The sequence below is a fragment of the Protopterus annectens genome, chromosome 10.part0, assembly GCF_019279795.1.
Source record: "Protopterus annectens isolate FY-2018-M chromosome 10.part0, PAN1.0, whole genome shotgun sequence".
Lineage (NCBI taxonomy): Eukaryota > Metazoa > Chordata > Ceratodontiformes > Protopteridae > Protopterus > Protopterus annectens.
Genome location: NC_056744.1, coordinates 1,723,748,216 through 1,723,764,237, shown reverse-complemented (window position 1 = coordinate 1,723,764,237; position 16,022 = coordinate 1,723,748,216). Strand labels below are relative to the sequence as shown.

Sequence of the window (16,022 nt, the reverse complement as noted above, 5' to 3'; positions counted from 1 at the left end):
CTGGGGGGGGGGGGGTAGATTTCCAAGATGTTTAGTTTGTGGTTGGATCTAACCAGGGAGAAGTTGACTGTTGGTGTAGAGCAGCAGTCGCCATGTTAGTAATGACCAGAACAAAGATGTTGCTACCTCTAGTGAGGGTAAGAACGAGTTAGTCCAGGGCATCTTCACTACAATCTTGCAGAAATAGGTTTGATTCCCAAAATGCACACTTACCAAAAGATTGCTGTTTCATGTAAAAGAACAAATGGATAAAGCTGTCAGGATATACAGAAGAATATGAAAAGGTGGAATTAATAAAAATGTAATTTACAACATTGTCAAACACAGCATAACCCACAAAAAGAAACTGTGATATTGAAAACTAGAAGATGTTTTAACTATATGAGGTATGCTCCTAAAAGGGTGAAGAAAGATTATTCATGACTACATAGATTCCTTATAGAATGGTATTAACATAGCTGTCATGACATCTGAAGTTAAAAGGTGGCAGAGATCTTTCCCCAGTACAATGCATACATTTCTGAAGGATTCATCTGGTTTCTTCTTCACACCTACAGGGTTCAGGATTCAATTCTGATCAATGCCTACGGTTAATGTGGAGTTTGTATTCTTCTCTTACATCTTATTACATTTCTCAAAATACTCAACCTTCATTCGGCTTCGTAAAAATATGTTGGTTGAACTGGTTTCTACATCTGTATCCATATTCATTAGCCACAGTGGTCCAGGTCATGGCTAAAAGGGCCTACAATGGACCAGATCACTTATCAAAATTTTGAGATATCTTGACACAGCATTTTAAGAGGACACCCCTACTTCTAACAGTAAAGGTCTACCTAAAAAGGATAAAACCAAACTTACCTACTGAAACCAGTGTTTCATAGTTCTGTACCATCACTTCTTTGTGAAGCTCCTTGTCTTGTTTTCTTAACATCTTCCACTCTTCTTCTGAGAACATAACGGCAACATCTTCAAAGCTTTCTGGAACCTGTAAAGAAGCACGTGGTGTGGTTCATTTTTTTTCTTTTACTGCTAATGACATAAAAGCTGCCATTTTCAGCATGGAACACTGGCATTTGCCCCTAGAAGGGACATTCTTATACTACAACAGCAACAGTGGTCACACAGTAACTAAGAATTAAGTCCCCCTTTCATTCTAACGAGTACAGGCAGCCACACCCCTTCAGTAATTCTGAAGGGTAATACTTACAGAGAAAAGAAAATACCAGAAGTCTTTGTAATGCAAACTCAACAGAACATCAACGGAGATGGGAGGCTGACATTTGGCTGGTTGAGCTTAATAAATGAGCAAATATGATAGGAAAAATGCCAGCATAAAGGCAAATGGCCAAAGTTTAGCAGACTATCTACATGCCAGTGATTTTAATTTCTCTTAAAGTGTGTTTGCCGTGTGCTCTGTTGGAAGAAAGGAAGAAGAGCAAGCAAAGGAGTCCAAGGACAGACAGTTAAACCGCCCATTTCTTGGCACGTCAACAACTGATAATAGGAAATGAGCGATTGGGATGGTCAATCTATCCTTGAGGTGAACTGATCAAGGACAGGAGTAACATGTCATGAAGTTAGGAGGAAGTACCCCAGCAGTTCAACAGACTGGTACCCCTCAAACTAAAGTTAAAAATAAAAAAAAGAAAGAAAGAAATCTCTTCATCAACCCTGAAAAAATTATTTCTCGTCTTCTAATTTTATAAGTTCACTTCATTTAAATCCACCACACAGCTGAGACTTGTCAAAACAAATGAATTCTGGCCTCAGTATTGAATGACTACTGCTGGCTCTACATTGCTGGCACTCCATTTCTGCTTGACCAGCACTGTCCATCATGGTCCCTAACAAGTTGCACCTGGGACAGCCACCACCTTCACCCCTTCCTAGCCATGGATCAAATTAAGCTACAAGGAAACAGGTCCATTTTCTGCATTTGCTGACTTAAGGTGATAAAGGAATAGAAAGCAGACATTTACCTTTCCCAGTTGTGCAAGTAAGGATTTCTGAACTTTGTAGGTTAAAAATAACTCTCCCCTCCATTCTACTTTTCCACAGGACAAGTTCAGCAATGAGGCATGAATGGGACATCATCAAAAAAAATATATTAAGGAAACATCAATTAGGACTGGATGACAAGATTCAGAGACTGGAAAATGGGAAGTTGGAGGGTAACTTAGAAGAACAGTGGGGAGCAGTAGGACCATGACAGAGTGAGGGGTGGAAACACGAAAATGGACATAAAATGTAGTGATTGGGGTAGCAGTATGGTTGAAGAAGCTATTGGGAGGCAGCTGCAGAAAACAAACAGGAAAGTTATATGAAGTGGTCTGGGAGATCAGTCAGGGTTTAGGGGAGAAAGGTACCTAACCTGTGGTAGAAGATTGAGTGGTCTGGATTAATGTAAGGCCTATGGAATAGTTAAGGAAATTAATTTAGTGGTCAGTTATAGAAGTATGCATGGAGTGACCGATGAGATGGGGGTATAAGGAGAACTGATGGTAACAGTTGTGGGGAGAGCCTATCCAAAGGCAAGCATCTGATGATTCCAGATGTTAGCTACACTGGTGAATAACAGCAGCAATTTGGTTAGTGAGGAGAGAGACAGAATGAAAAATAGACAATAATAGGTACATGCAGCATATAAAACCATAGTATAAAACTAATTCTAAGGGGTAATAGTCTGCCCATTTCAAGGGCTGTAGCAGTTTCTTTATACTTATCCCTGAAATTTAGCATCCGTGGAAATCTGCTGCTGCTCTCTCTCATGCAAGAATTGCTTTAAGATTTCCACCATAGGGTGATTGTTTTATATATGTCGATACAGGGCATTTCTATCATCTTGATGCATATATCGTCGTTTAAAGTATTATCTTTCTTTTGCCTATGTAGAATGCATTGCATACATTGTCATCTTTATTTCTAGTGATGTTTTATAATTTCCTAATAGGATAATATACTTATTAATGCCTTTTAATAATTTCTCTGGATATCCTCTGTTAATAAACATCATTTTAATACATTCAATTTCTTTTAACATGATGTCTTTTGTCGATGACATGCGGGCTGCCCTTATGCATTGTCCTTTATAGATGTTTCTAAGTAATCATTGGAGAATGTGTCCTTTCTAAAAATACGTGATATGAATCCAGATTTTCCATGACTAATATGTGTATCTAAATATGATATTCCATCTTCCTTTATAACATGGGTAAACCTCAAAATGATGGTAATATTCTGATTTGAAACATACTTGATGTAATTATGATCCAATATCAATCCCATCATGTCAGTGATTAAACTTATCCTATCCCATGTCATGTTGGTATGTTTCCTCAAACTGCTGCAATATACTTGCTTCCCCATGTGTAAATGGTTTGATGCTGAACAGAACATCTGGCAGCATTCATAGTCATTGCACTTGGGAATAGCGGGAATTTGCACTGGCTGTGCCAAAGTACAGCTTAGTTACAATGGAGGACAACTACACTTAGAACCAGCTACTTTAGTAAGCTTGTAAAAAAAGTATGTAAATGATACAGTAATGAAATGTAAATCAGGAATGGCTGCAATCTGTTTGATGAGCTTACCTAAGCAATGCATTTTCCTGCCTGCTTGCAATTCATATTAACTATTTTGTGCACATATACCTTACAAAGGGGAAGTCATGCCTTTTCTACCTTTGTAATCTGTGAAGATGCTTGCGGTAACTGCTATCTTGGGCATTTCCTGCTGAGAACTGCTTGCCCTTATAAAGACTAGCGGTGCTCGATGGTCAGGAAGGTACATACATCTTGGCCTTTGACTATTTCCATGTACTCATTTTTCTACTATCAATGGATAACATGGTCGGCATCCCCCCCCCCCCCCCCCCACCAAGTGAATGGTAGCCAGGAAAGCTGCCAACAGCATGACCTTCAGAACCTGGTAAAGGCAGAGGTTGATTAGACAGTGGGGAGATACCGTCAACCAACAGAAACTCTTCTTTAGCAGGTAAGAAAACTTGCTGACCCAATTTTCTTTGACTATTGAGCCACCAGAGGCCTCCATCCACATATCATCAGGGTTCCCTCTGAAGACCCATCAAGGAGGGGTGATATTTGTGGTCCTCCAGACTGGGGTGTGACTGGTGCTGCACAAGTCATCACCCTTCCACTTTTGTGTCTGATATTAGTATGTCCTCTGTCCCTCACCAATGTCAGCCCACCATAATACTCCTGTCTTGTCCATCTTTTATGCTGCATCCATTCCTTAACTCTTCCTTAAGCCTCTCCCATACACCTTCTTCCCTTACTCATTCCTGAAATTCTCATATTAAAAAATAAGGGGGGGTCTATCCCATGCAAAAAACATACTGCCCCTCCCCTCCTCTCCCATCCCCTCCAACACAATCTTCTTTATGCCTTCCTTCTGTGTGTCCATCTTCTCTTTCCCTCATTTCCAGCTCTCCTATTTTTCCCTTTCCAACCTTTTAAAAGACCAAAGTGTCCACTTAAACACATCCCTACGCTCAATAAATAAAACCTTTTAGAAGATTAACTTGATTTCTGAACAGCTATACTGAGCACAGCTTTCCTCAAATAACTGTTAGTGGTATGTACAGACTAGCACAGGCTTTCACTCACTTATAAACAATAGAAACAGCAGAAAGAAATTGCCAATTTACATTCAAGTGGCTTCCATGACACACAGACTATGTTTAATACATTTTACAATGCTTCAGATAGCCACAAATGTTGTGGTCATTTCTGTACAGCACACCATTTTTCTGTAATCAGCACCATTCAGTTTTGCTTAGTACATTTATGTAAAGGTGCAGTGGCACTCTTCTCTAATTACCGTTGCACATATGCAAGCTAAGGGACTATGAATGCCACCCAATGTTTTTCTTCTGGTGTTTCCACAACAGCACATAACCTGCTCAGTTAATCTGTGCATTGTCTATACATGAAGTTTACTGCATTGTGCAGGACAAATACAAAACAAGAAATGTAAATGCAACCACAGAGGCAATAATCCCCACTCCTACACATCTCACTGAATAGATTCTAATACATATAAATGTAATTACAGCAGTAATATTTATGAAAGATGAAAAAAAGGATGAGATGCAAGCACAACACTGTAGATTACTGCTTTACAGATGTGACTTGTGTACCACTGCAGAACCGGCATAAATATTCTTCATATGTAAAGAAAAAAAAAACACATCAGGTTTCAAAATGTTTACAAACAGTGTGCAAACAAAATGTTTTACTGTTACTCACTTTAGGTTCATAGGTTGGTACTAGGTTATCGGCCCTAGGGCCTATACAAGCCTAGCCATAACAATTCCCTGGATATTTCTTCCCACAATATTTACTTCCCTGGACCCCTGTCTAGCAGGGCGACTGACGTGATCCCTGGAGTGAATTTCCTATCTCCCATCCAACTGTCAAGGTTCCTTTTGAAAAGGGCCAAGGAGGTGCTCTGCTTGACATGTATGGGCAGTCTATTCCAGAGTATGGGGAGTCTCTGGGTCAGGAACCTATCCTCCAACATGTTTTGTTCATTGTGATGACAAAGTTTAGATCCCTGGAGTGTGTGGCTCTGAGGGATTGGGATTTCTTTAAGTGGAGCATGTCCAACAGCTCTGGGTTTGACATGGCCCTGTATGTTAAGCAAAGATCACCTCTGAGTAGACAATATGCCACAGAGTATAGCTGGAGGTCTTTTAGACGGTCAGCATAGGGCATCTGCTTTAGGCCTGTGATTCTTTTAGTGAGGTATAACTGCAGCCTTTCCAGCTGTTGCAGATGTCATGTGAGGTGCATACCAAAATGGGGCATTGTATTCTATAATGGGTCTAATGAGGGAAGAGTACAGTGGGACAATGACCTCCTTTTTTCTGGATGAAAAGCCCTTAGTGATGAGGTGTTTCACATAGGTTCATAGGTAGGTACTAGGCAATTAACCCTAGAGGCCTATATAAGCCTAGCCAAAAAGGTACCCTGGCTTTCGCCACCAAGAAAATTATTTTCCTGTGCCCCTGTAGAGCAGAGCCACAGAAGTGATCCCTTGGGTGAATTTCCTATTTCCCATCCAATCATCAAGATTTTTCTTGAAGAGTGCTAATGAGGAGCTCTGTTTGACATAGATAGGTAGTCTGTTCCAGAGTATGGGAAGTCTGTGGGACAGGAATCTATCCCTCCAGCATGTTTTGTTTATTGTGTTGACAAGGTTTAGGTCCCTAGAGCATGTAGCTCAGAGGGATTGGGATTTTTTTAAGTGGAGCATGTCTAACAGCTCTGGGTTTGACATAGCTTTGTATGTTAGGCAGAGATCGCCTCTGAGTAGGTGATATGCGACGGAGTAAAGCTGGAGTTTTTTTAGACAGTCTGCGTAGGGCATCAGGCACAGTTAGCTGTCTGTTAGCAGCAACAAAAAAAAGTTTAGTAACAAATGCTCATACACAGACACAAGTTGACAGGTCTGAATTATCAAACCATTACTTGTGTAATGAGACTGGTACCACTGAGAGCTATACAACAGTCAAGAGAAGAGTGTCTGTGTGTGTGTGTGTGTGTGTGTGTGTGTGTGTGTGTGTGTGTGTGTGTGTGTGTGTGTGTGTGTGTGTGTCCACAGGAAAGGTGGGTTCAGCATTTATTTCGTGCACTAACCAGTTAGCAGAACTATAAGCCAGTAGAATAAATGTGACATTTTTACTTCCCCATTACAGACATCATTGTTCTAACATGTATATGCAGACTGTTACCATCACGCCATCAGTGCACTGGCCCAGAGATCAGCGGGTTTGTCTTAGTCACCCAATTCTCTGAGATGGAAATCAACAGGAAAACCTGAGGAGTGGGTGACAGGTGTAAGTCATCAATGGAAAAGGAGGAGGGTTTTGCTGACCATTTCAGACCATGGAGACACGCACCACCGAATCCTCTTAGAATCAGTTAACTTAGCCAATTACTGAAGTCAATTATTTTATCCTTGAAGTTCGGCATCATTCTTGGTAATGGTAAAATGCTGCTAAATAACAGAGCCTTGCCTTCTTCAAAGACATGAGAAGGGAGAGTTTGACACTGTCTCCTCATTTCCCTTAAAGTGGAATGCCTGTCGTTCATCCCCACCTGCTCAACAACAAAGCTGTAATTATAAATGGGGTGCTGCAGAGACTTAAGGGCCATAGTGACATCCCTAATCCTAGTAACAGAGACAGCTGTCAACTTGTCCTTTGCCGCCTGGTGAGTGTGGTCTCTCTAGGTCTTGAAATGTAATTAGCAATGACCAGCACATTTCCTGGAATGTGCTGATGCCTTATAAGACCTTAATGGTACATGTGGCATGGGTGTAGGTGCAGTGTTATCATTTCGACAGCATGGCCAACATAAGCTAGCAGGATGTCAACTAGACATTGGAGGTTTAGGAAAGGTTTCTTTACAACCTCAGCATATGTTGCAGTGAAGTTGTGGAACTGTGTTACTTTGTTATGCTGTGTTGTTTAATGGGTTATGGGTGGGACACAGAGTGAGAGACACTAGCCTCCAGCTTTGACAAACAATGCATCTCTCTCTAGTGCAACCAGTGAATGTTAGAACTTGGCTAACAGTAAACATGAAACGGTAGTTATACTGCCTCAAAAATCACATACAAATAAGTTCAAGGATGCGACTAAAACATGATCAGACACAACACTTACAGGTAGTGTTCTTTTACTTCAATTAATTACAGAAACAACAGCTGACAGAATATACTCTCAGTACACATCAACAACCAGTGCAAACAGTGATGGTTAAGGACACCCAATGTATAACTAGCTTACTTACACAGTAAGTAGATCAGCTCTCAGTGGAGTCTTTTAGAGGATCCTTGGTTTCACCCGCAGTTATATGTGGGCATTCAGTATTCTGGGTCTGTGGATCACAACAGGAGGGCAAATGAATTTAAACAGTTTAAGAGGAGTGGCTTCATACAAAATGGTACTTTCGGGTGTTTATTGGTGAGAGTCAATGAAAGATGAGAAGGAGGGCACTTTTGTAGTAAAATTAATATGAGGCAGATGACTACAATGTCACTGGGTTTAATAACACAACAGGAACACAGTGGAAGGGTGTTAAATCTTCTAATTCCTGGGACATGCAGCACATTTATTTTTCATTGGAACTATAATGGTTTAGGACTCAGTAGATGCTTATGAGAATGACATACAACACAATGAAAGACTGAGTTTGATTTGGTGCTTTGCATAATTTACTGATGGGAGACAGAATTGCATGTAGCATCAAATTGATAAGAGGGGGACTACAAAAAGAAATAGCGATGACACATGACAAATCACTGGTTATGTGGTTTGAGTATTTTAGACTGAAGGCATGACTGAGAAGCTGGACATGTGTAAAATGAGAGCTGTAACACAAGGGGAAAGTACAACTGAAAACGAATAAAAAGAAATAAAAGTGAACATGAAATTATTGGCAACCTTGAGATAGGATGGGCCTGCTTATAAATTAGCAGTTAGACAGTACACCAAATACAAGCAATCAGCCTACAACTCTGCTATTCACTCAGAGAAGATAACCAAAGATATTCTAATCATTTGGATACTGTTTACAAGTCATTCATTCATAGCTTTTCTGCACTGCATCGTAAGAGTATCTATTATACATCTCAACTTCTTTGTTCCAAGAATTCAGGCCAAAGCCAAAAATAATGGGAAGGCAAAGGCCCAAAACCAGAAACAATTGTTAAACATTACTCTAATTCACTTAAAATGTTAATAAAGCAACTGGTTCTGTATCAGGATGTAATTCTGAAGGACAAAGAAGAGACTCTAATGTCTAGCATTAACGACTGCCTCTAATCCTCAGTAATTTAGTTTGGAACTTTACAATCAATAAATAAAAGTTTAAACAATGCATGTTCTGTCTTAGTGGTGTTTTGCATTATTTGGAAAATCCTTAATAAATACACTTTTGCAATACATAAAGAAAAACATGTCGCTGTTATATAATCATGATATACTATATACAATCAACTGCCTGATCTTGTATATAAAATAAAACACACGTAATGAAAAGTACACTTACAGTTAGAAAATCAGCTGTTTTCTGTTTTCTAGGCTCTGACATATACAATGATTTACATGTTGCAGGAGCATCATTTTTAAGGTTTTCAGCATTTTCTTTCATCTCTTCCACAGTCAGTGTTATTTCCTTCCTGAACTCCAAGCTGGCATTGGGTGCGTTCACATTGCTGACCACAGCATCATGTTTTGTACATTCAAGGTTTTCTTCCTTCTGTTTCAGAACTGACACTTTGTTGTTTTTAAGCTGTTGTAGTAATTTTTGCTCCCAGTCATGTAGTAACACTTGCAGTTTTGTAAACTCTTGTGTAATGTATTGTTCCAAACTATAAGCATCATCCTGGAAAACAAACACAGAAAGAATCAAGTTGAGTGACTGTACATCACAATGTCAGTTTTATTTATGCACTTCTTCTCATACAACCAAATGAGTGAAGGTCAGTCCTGTTGGAGAGGCCAAGCACCTGTCCACAACATTTGTGACCCGATTTCAACACTTAGTCCATGGCAAGAAAGAGGGACAACTATCTAGGGTCCTTTCGGACAATGTGGAAAGGAGATATCAATATAAAGATGACCCTTAAAAAAAAAAAAAAAAAAAGGCACTGAAAATTGATGATTAGGGGTGGAAGGAAAAGGCAGGTAGCTGTGTATTTGAGGGAGGGGTTGGTTTCTGCCAGTTCAATCTCTGCTATACAGCCTGGATGGTGTCTGTTGACCAAAGCGTTTCTCTGGATATGTACAATTGTCAAGAGGCTATAATCCTAGGAAATGGAATTTGTTTTCAAAAAAAGTGAATAGGTGGGGGATTATCCATATAAAGGTTACTTCCACAATGTAAAAATTAGTACATAAATTACAAATAACTGTGCCATGATTCAACCACAGCAAATAAGAATTTGCAATGCAACTGTAATTATGTGTTCTACATTGGGCCAGTGTTAGGTCTTTGTATGAAATTTGGATACATGCATGTGATGTAGCATGACTTGTAGGTGTCTGATGTTGGGGAACACATGGGATGCAGAATGGACGGTACTGACCTATGGGAGATGCTGTTCATAGCAGGTACATAATGGCTCATGTGAGACTTTCATAACTTCCTTCCAATACGTTAACCAGAAATGGGGATTAGCCAAGTATTAGATAAAAAGGTTCAGTGCCATTAGCTCAGCCTTCAAAGACAAAACTAAGTCTGCAGTTTTTTTTTCCTATTCCCTTCATTAGGAACATTGCAGAAAGTACACTTGTGTAAAACTTACCATAAGAGTAGACATCCTTCTCATCACTGTTGCAGTATTCCTCATTGAAGGGACCTCCTGCCAAGGACAGCCCAACATCCAGGCAGCGTACCAAAGCCTTTACATCTTAAAGCTGCCATACGTCTCACTTATGCTCTTCGTACTGAATGTGGGGCATGAAGGTGACAGACACAGACAACCCACTCCTCTTACCTCCCAACACTCAGACTTGTGACATCTCCAAAGTGGAAGCCATGCACTCTCCAGCCAAGACCGGAATAGCTGGTCAAGAGAAGGTGGTCAACACCTGCACCACACCACATGGAACATATAGCCCTGTAGAACAGCCACCATCACAGCTCTCATATAAAAACACAAGCCACACACCCACCTTCAGAGAGGCTCTCAATAGAAATCTACGCAAACAGCAGAGATCTCCAAGGCAGAAACGCACTCAACCACCACAACACAGTACAAACCACAAGACACATAACTCACCTACACAGTGAGCCCCTCACAACACAGTACAAACCACAAGACACATAACTCACCTACACAGTGTGCCCCTCAACCTAAGCCCCTAAGGCAAAACAGCTTGCCCAGTACACTAATCATAGATGACTCAATAGTGAGGCACACTGATGTCTCACCTTCTCCTTATTCAACCTAGTGAGTAACAATCAGCTGAGAGGTGCCAGAAAGTACAGTTTTGTACCTACCATAAATGTAGATGTCCGATAGACATGCAACTGCAGTCATAACATGTGGGTTGTCCTGCCTCATGGAAGCCCTCGGTCGGACGGATTCCAAAGTCTGGGTCCGACGTCGGCTGATGTCGCATTTCTCTCCGACGTCAGAGCGGCTGGAGTACATAAGCATCAGCCATTTTCTTCAGTGTTTCTTGCCCCAGATGCCAGGTGCCCTCCAAGGAAGGCTGTAATCAAATTGGAAGACAAAAACAGGATTCCAAACAGATAAATGAGCAATAAAACAAATACACCATAACAGATATCCCCAGTTAAGAGTAACAGGGATAGGAGTGGACCCTAGGCATAGAGGGGTATGGAGGGAGGGATCCGACTGCAGTTGCATGTCTATCGGACATCTACATTTATGGTAGGTACAAAACTGTACTATGTCCTTCAAGAATGCAACTGCAGTCATAACATGTAGGTAGAATACCATAGCTTAGCTGGGGGAGGAGGTATGCTCTAGGAAAGAGATGGTGTGGCAATCAAACCCTGCAGGACTGCGAAGCAAAGCCTGCTCTGGATCTGGAATATAGAGGAGATTGTAGTGTTTGGAGAATGTATGCACGGAGCTCCATGTAGCAGCTTCTAGAATGTCCTTGGTAGGCACCCCTCTTAAGAATGCTGTAGAGGTGGCTGTAGCTCTGGTGGAATGTGGTCTGACATTGGCTGGAACAGTCTTTCCATGAAAGGAATAACAGAATCTGATGCAATGTCCAATCCATTTAGAAATAGTCTGTTTTGAAATTGCTTTTCCTTGGACTGCAGGCGTAAGCTACAAAAGTTGTTCAGACTTCCTACTGGCCTTGGTTCTGTCCAGGTAGTATCGAAGTTGTCTGTGAATGTCCAAGGTATGCAAAAGTCTTTCCCTCTTATTCCCAGGATTGGGGAAGAAAGCAGGCAAATGAATGGCTTGATTTAGAGAAACCCTAGATACCACCTTTGGCATAAAAGTAGGGTTGGTCCTTAATGAAACCCTATCTCTGTGGAAAATAATAAAGGGTGGTATTGCCATTAGGGCCTGTAGCTCCGAAACCCTTCTTGCTGAGGTAATTGCCAACAGGAAAGCTGTCTTCCATGACAGAAATTGCAAGTCAACTGAAGCTGCTGGCTCAAAAGGAGGTAGAGTCAGTTTTTCTAAGACAAAATTGAGGTCCCAGGCTGGTACTGGGGCCTTTCTTGGTGGCTTAATGTTCTTGATTCCCCTAAGGAATTGTCTTAGTAAGGGGTGAGAGAAAACAGGAGGATCAGTGTTGTATCTAGCTGAAATAGCAGATGCATGTATCTTTATGGAAGAATATGAGAGGCCGTTCTTTAACATATCTGCCAAATATTCCAAAATGAGTGGGATGTTCAACAATGATGCATCATGTCCCTTGCTGGTATTCCAATTGCTGAATCTTTTCCACTTTGCTAAGTAAACCTTTCTGGTGGATGGTCTTGAGCCTCTGTTAGTATCCGCTGAACTTCCTTGGAGAGAGATAAGTTGAAGTTATTTATGGGATCTCCCAGGCTGTTAGCTGCAGTGTCTGAAGATTTGGATGCAGTGTTTCGAAATTGTGTTGAGTCGAAAGTAGAGGCCACTGAGGAGGGCCCACCTCCTGGTGTGACATATGCTCCGTAGTAGTGGGTACCAGTGTTGTCTTGGCCAATCCGGAGCTATTATGATTCCCTTGGGCTTCTCTGCTTTGATCTTTAGTAATACTGAGGTCATCAGTGGCAGAGGTGGGAATGCATAGATTGCTAGGGAGTTCCAGTTGAATGAGAGGGCATCTATTTTCCAAGCTTTTGGATGGTATGTCCTTGTGCAAAATTTTGGTAGAAGATGGTTGAGGTGAGAGGCAAATAGGTCCACTTCTGGCTTGCCCCATGTCGAAGTGAGTTGTCTGAAGGCCTTCGGATGTAACCTCCACTCGTGTGGATCTGTGAAATTCCTGCTTAGGCTGTCCGCCAACACATTGTCTTTTCCTGGAACAAACTGGGATTGTAACTGGATGTTTAGGCTCAGTGATTTCTCCCAAAGCTGCATTGTCAGTCTGCAAAGGGGGTAAGAGTGGGTGCCCCCCTGCTTGTTTATGTACCACATCACAGTGGTGTTTGTCTGTCCGTATCATTAAATGACCTTGCTGGAGTTGGTGTTGAAAAGCCTCGATGGCATGCATTACTGCCAGCATTTCCTTTTGGTTTATATGCAGATGTGTTTCCTTTGGAGACCATTGTCCTTCTATACACCTGCCTTCCATGTGCGCCCCCCATCCAAGGTCTGAGGCATCTGTAGTCATGGTCTGTGTTATCTGTGGTTTTTTAAAAGACATACCTGTGTTTTCCTGGCTCACCGAGGCCCACCATAGGAATTCCTTTTGTAGGCATGGAATGAGTGGTATGATTGTCTCCAAGTTGTTGCTGTGTTGAGACCAAATGCTTTTTAGGTACCATTGAAGCTTTCTCATGTGTAGTTTTGCTAATGGAACCAGTAGTATGCAGGATGCCATGTAACCCAGGGCCTGTAGGAATCTCCTTGCAGTCATCTGGGTGAGTTTTGCTAAACCTTTGAAGTAATGAGTTAACTTCTCTTGCTTGTCTTCTGTCAGGTAAGCCATCTGAGAGGCTGTGTCTAGTTTGGCTCCTAAGAAGATTATTTGCTGGGATGGCTGCAGTCTTGACTTTTGGAAGTTGACTGTGTATCCCAGAGCTTGAAGTAATTGTATGACATAATCCAGGTTTTTGTCAACATAAATTTGTAGATCGCTTGTGAGAGGCAGTCGTCCCAGGTGCGGGTAAATTTGTATACCCTGGAGCCTGCAATGAGCAATTACTGAAGCCAGGCATTTTGTAAATACTCTTGGCGCAGTAGATAAGCCAAATGGCAATGCTGAGAATTGATAATGCTCTGGCCCTGCAAGAAATCTGAGGTATCTTCTGCAGCTGTGTCAGATAGGGACATGCAGGTATGCCTCCTTGAGGTCCAGAGTAATCAGCCACGACTCCTTGCCCAGCATGGGAAGGAGTTGCTGTAGAGTCAGCATTTTGAACTTTGGTACTATGAGAAAGGTGTTTAATGCGGACAAGTCCAGTATTGGTCTCCATTGAGATTCTTTTCTTGGAACAAGGAACAGTCTTGAGTAAAACCCCTGGTCTTGTTCTTGTTGTGGAACTCTTTCTATTGCTTTCATTCGAGTCAGCAGAGTGATTTGTTTGATAGCCTCTGCCCTTTGATTTTGTGGTAGGTTTGGAATGCCTTGTTTTCTTGGTAAGGTATGAAAATGAAACCTGTACCCTCGGTCTATAATGTCCAAAATCCATTTGTCCTTTGTCAGTCTGTGCCAGTTTTCTGCAAACAGAGATAATTTCAAGGGAGCTTCTAGTTGTTCCCTGGTAGGCGGTAGTAGAGGAAAGTCATTGAGATTGTGGTTGTTGGGCAGGTGAAACCCCTGCGTCACTTCTTTGGTTTCCTGGCTGCCATTGCCCCTGTAAGGGCCTCTGTATTGGCCTCTTCCTCGGCCATGTCTGTTCTTACCCCTTTGAAACTTTTCTGGATTAGGAAAGGACCAGTTTTTGAAGGCCAATTCCTACTGAATCTGGGGGTTGAACCTGGAGGAAATCTTTCACAGTCTGAACTGATTTTGCTTTTTCTTGATGGTCTTTAACACATCCTTAGCATTTGCACCAAAAGCTTGTTCTTTTCCAAAGGTGCATCCAGTAGTTTTGCTTTTACATGATCTGGTAGAGGTTGATCTTTTAACCAAGCATGTCTACGGATCACTGCCCCTGTCATAGCTGCCCTACATGAAGCTTCCAGTGCATCATATCCACACTGCAGGAAGTGATTGCTTACTTGCTGAGTGTTATGTACAGCTTCCTGCAAAGTCTTCCTGTCTAAAGGATCCGGAGCTAGCGTTTTTTTTAAAATCTTCTAAGAGATAATCCTAATATTGAAACATATGAAAAGGCAATTTAAAGCTCTCATAGATAAGGTAGTGGATGTGTAAACCTTTTGCCCCATCTCTTCCCTAACCTCGCTTCCCTGTTGGAGGGCAAAGGATTTTTGAGGTGGAGGCTGAAACTCCTTTAGGCCCCTGTGAAATAGTTTCCAAATCAGCAGTATGGGCCCTGAATAAATGGGAATGAGTTTCTGGGACCCTGTAATACCTGTCTAGAATCAGATGTTCCTCATGGTGTGCAGAACTTCCCCAAAAGAGCTCTTCCTCTCAGGATGGGCCCTCTAATCATGGAAATTAAATCAGCAGCCATGGACATAATTTGTGGGCTGCCTTAGCCCTAGTGTAGGCCTTATCTATAACTGGCATGGCATGGGACAATTGTTAACTTTTTCAGTAATTTCTGACATCGGAGGCAAGAAGACCCAGACTTTGCTGCCTGAGGCAGGACAACCCACATGTTATGACTGCAGTTGCATTCTTGAAGGACATCCCGCCACATATCACATACACTCAGGTCACTCCACAACAAGTACAAGAATGACTCTGTCATTGTCCATGTGGGAATGACCTGAGATGCACCTTACTGGTCTACATGAAGAGGGACATGGTGGAGCTCTCAGATTATGTGGCCCAAGCAGTTATGACCCTAGCCCTGAGCAGCATCCTACCATTACCCAGAATACCACCACAGTACAAGCAGAAAATAACTGATTTCAACAATTGGCTAAGTTTCTGGTATCATTCTAACGGGATCCTGTATCTGCCTGCTTGGGATGACATGACTGACAGACCTCGATGCTTTGCCAGAGACGGCCTGCATCTGTCACCCCTGAGTGTCTGGATACTGGCTCTTGCCACCCCTATAGTGCCTTTTTTAGGCAGTGTTCCACAGACCAAATTACCACCATAACAGCTATACATAAATGCAATCTGTGGGTCATGCTGATCAGCGTCAGAAGTCTAAATCTCAAGATGCACTCACTTGAAGCACTCCTCAAAATGGAGAACATCAATA

The 16,022-nt window shown here is 41.8% G+C and overlaps 1 protein-coding gene across 1 annotated transcript in view; it reads right to left on the bottom strand.

The window, feature by feature from the left end:
- LOC122813960 (zinc finger protein 665-like) overlaps positions 1-16,022 on the bottom strand; it is a 281,546-nt gene that overhangs the window by 107,908 nt on the left and 157,616 nt on the right. The window contains exons 3-4 of the mRNA XM_044086509.1: positions 9,081-9,416; positions 862-988 (exon numbers count right to left, since the gene is read on the bottom strand). Coding sequence (XP_043942444.1) covers positions 862-988; positions 9,081-9,416 — 463 coding nt within the window. The remainder of the gene's footprint in view (positions 1-861; positions 989-9,080; positions 9,417-16,022) is intronic.